We start from the raw sequence: 3132 nt of genomic DNA on the forward strand, positions 1-3132 counted from the left end.
GTCTGGGTCCTCCGGAGGACCCGGCCTGTCGTTTTGGACACAGCCAATGATTAAAGTCAGAACAAGATTTGCTAACAACAATAATCATTCTTAGATATCACTTGTGTTTATCTTTGTGTTTTCCATTGACCTTGTATCAAATCTTACCATAACACTAACAAAAAACAACAAGATACAAGATGTAAACAATGGTTAATCATAAAATCAGAGCAACATCACCTTGTCGTGCCTTGGTTCAGTGATGTCATGATGTTGTGTTTGAGTTAGCGGGGGAGGCCTCTGGGAGCTGCAGGGCACCTGGCTCAGCTTTAGGCTCATCTTGGGGTTGTAGGTGAATGGATACAGGGACTCTGGCACACGTCTCTGCTCCTCAGCACACTGCACAAAACACAAAGATTCACCGAATTCAGTAATTATAAAGAAACACGTCGAGCAATAATCTGTCCAAAATGACCATATTAAAGAAGTTAATCATGACTATGTTGTTACCACAGAATCCATCTGAAAAATCTGGTTTGACCAACTTATTTTCTTGTATTATATGTGTTAAAAACGATGATTTGATGTAATGAAAATGGTCCATGCTTGAGCTAAAGCTTTCCTCAGAAACGTACAGCATGCAGCCAGTACTGCGAGACTACGTGCAGCCCGTTCTCCTTCACTCCTTTGTACTCGCGAGAGTTGTCCCCCACTCGGCCCTGGTAGATGTAGTGGGTCACTCCATCATCACAAGCCCACCTAAAACAGAGCACATACTTTCAGCAGGTTTCAGTGTACCTTTAACAAAATAACTGCCTCTATTTATTATCTATTTCATTTAAGAATACTTGTCTGTTTAGTACGACGGCGTATTAGGGCCACTTTGCAGATGGGAAAAAAAGAAAAAAAAAGGAGCAAGTCTCTGCCAAAAAATTAATAAATAAATAAAATAAAACACAGGGAATTCTCTTATATTGAAAAGTCGCAAATTCGCGAGAAATAAACTCAGGAATTTCCATAATTAAAGGCAGAAATTTGTGACATTTAAACTAAATATTTTCTGACCTGATAAAGTCAGAAATTTCCAAGGAAAACTTTGTAAATTTATGAGAAAAAAAAAACGCTGAAGAGTTTAGGAATTGGTAAAGGGCGATTCCACCTCTTTTCACTAGCTGGAGCATTTTTAATCTGCTCTAAAACACAGAGACTTCAAACAAGGACTATTATTCTACACTAATTGCAGAATATTTAAAACCAAGTGTGTGATTTGTGAAACATATATTTTATTTGTGAAGAAAAGTATATGGTGATTTCATCACTTTTTATACATTTTATGAACAAGYAGTTTTTTAAATAAGGGGCAGGAATTATAAGATTTTATTTATTTATTTTTTTTTACTTTTTCTGCACCCCTTTCATTCAGTAATAGATTTATTTTTTTAATGGATTTTTTGTTGTTTTTATGAATGAAATAAATGAAAAAATTAAATAAAATCTAATCTAATTGTTTCTTTTGAAAAACAAGAAGAAAAGAAAAATGTGCACAATTTTCACCAACATTTTAAGAAACAAAATAGGAATGTATCGGTCATAACATGATGACCACATACCCCCAAACAACAGACCAATCAGGGCGCATCATAGAGATCCAGCTTTCCCATAAGAAYATTGAGTTGTACAAAGATGAGCAGTGTTGAGCTTAATGTTATGRGGCTAAATGTAGGGGGTTTCCATAAAACAATTAGACTACAAAATTCTGAACAAAACAGATTTAGAAATTCCCCGTAGACTGTTGAACAAAGAAAACCTTGGAGGTTATGAACAATTCTTTGAAGACAGGTTTGTAAAAAAAGTGCCGAGTACCTGAAGTCAGCTCCAAGTGAGGCAGCGATGGCATTTAGTTCACTCTGCATTTTACTGAGTTTCTTCCCCACGCAGATCACAACACCAGTCAGAGGGCCAGCTTCTGTTTGTGGAACCTTGAAGATAAAAAAAACCACGACGGCTCAGATTAACAGACAGTCTGTGTGTGCCCAGAGCGAGGTCCTACATGAAACGAAACATTTTAAACGCCATGAGCGTGATGTCACTTTTTAAAAAACACATAAATGACAGATGCTGTTAGCTGACCTCCTCCTCAGTTTTCTTCTTGAGCTGGGGGCTCGCCGAGGCTGCTTCCACTTCAGAGAGGTTACTGCGTGAGCTGTTGGCCAGAGCCACCTTCAGGTTCCTGTTAATGACATCAGTAAGCGGCGTCTCCACCCTCTCTCCTGGCTTTGATATCCCACCTGGAGTTTCCAAAGCTCCAAGTGCATCCTTCAACGAGACGTATGTTGAATAATCAAACGTTATAGAAACAAGAATGTATAAATGCATTGACTCTGTTGCTTTTCTCTGAATTCTGACCTTAATGTTAAAAGAGGGCCTGAAGAGCTGATCTCTGCTCAGGAAACGAGAAGGAGTATCCAGCTGCAGAGGAGGATCCTTCTGGAGGGGCCTCCTCCTGCCATCCTCTCGGTTTAGTTTGGGGGTGCCCAGGTCTTCTTTGGGCTTCATCTCGTTCAGCACGGAGCGAAACGCTTTGCTCTGAAAGCGACCTAAATCCAGCGGGGTGACAGCTTTACCGCTCTGAGGACCCAGCAGAGGGACCTCCGGAGACAGAGGAGGCAGAGCTGGTTTCTGCGAACCGCCGATGAAGCTCTCTTCATCCCTCTCTATGGAACATGAAAATGTGACGATGAGAGACTTGACCCTGAATCTACAGGAAAACGTTTTTTCAGAGATGGGTCTCCAACCTGGTGAATCTGGGAGGTCCACCAGATATTTCTCCTCCGACGCCCTCTTGCCTGTTCGAGCAGACTCCAGTATCCAGTGCATGGTRACCGCAGGAAACCCCCACTTCTTAGCCGCCTCGTACTTTGTGCCTTCAGGAGTTCGCAACACCAAGTGAGTGCTGGCCAGCATGCCTTTCTTCTGGTTCGCCAGACGCACMAAGTAATCCTGGACACTGCAGCAGGACGCGGGGAAAGATAAATCAGGAAAAGGTAGTTAATACGTAGCATGACAATTTTTAAAGGGATCCCTGATTAGTTGTAACATTAGGCTTTATTTAATAAACTTATATTTTAACTGTAAAATAAAGACTGTGAAAAT

At 40.7% G+C, this 3132-nt stretch overlaps 1 protein-coding gene across 1 annotated transcript in view; it reads right to left on the minus strand.

Annotated features, from left to right (window-relative positions):
• The window catches only part of topbp1 (DNA topoisomerase II binding protein 1), a gene marked incomplete in the record, with an annotated part of 16923 nt that overhangs the window by 5315 nt on the left and 8476 nt on the right, over positions 1-3132 (minus strand). Inside the window, 6 exon segments of the mRNA XM_014008352.1 lie at positions 220-378; positions 615-738; positions 1843-1958; positions 2110-2295; positions 2386-2693; positions 2775-2986. Of these exon segments, the coding sequence (XP_013863806.1) occupies positions 220-378; positions 615-738; positions 1843-1958; positions 2110-2295; positions 2386-2693; positions 2775-2986 (1105 nt within the window).

Source organism: Austrofundulus limnaeus, unplaced genomic scaffold, assembly GCF_001266775.1.
Source record: "Austrofundulus limnaeus strain Quisiro unplaced genomic scaffold, Austrofundulus_limnaeus-1.0 Scaffold49, whole genome shotgun sequence".
NCBI classification, from domain to species: Eukaryota; Metazoa; Chordata; class Actinopteri; order Cyprinodontiformes; family Rivulidae; genus Austrofundulus; species Austrofundulus limnaeus.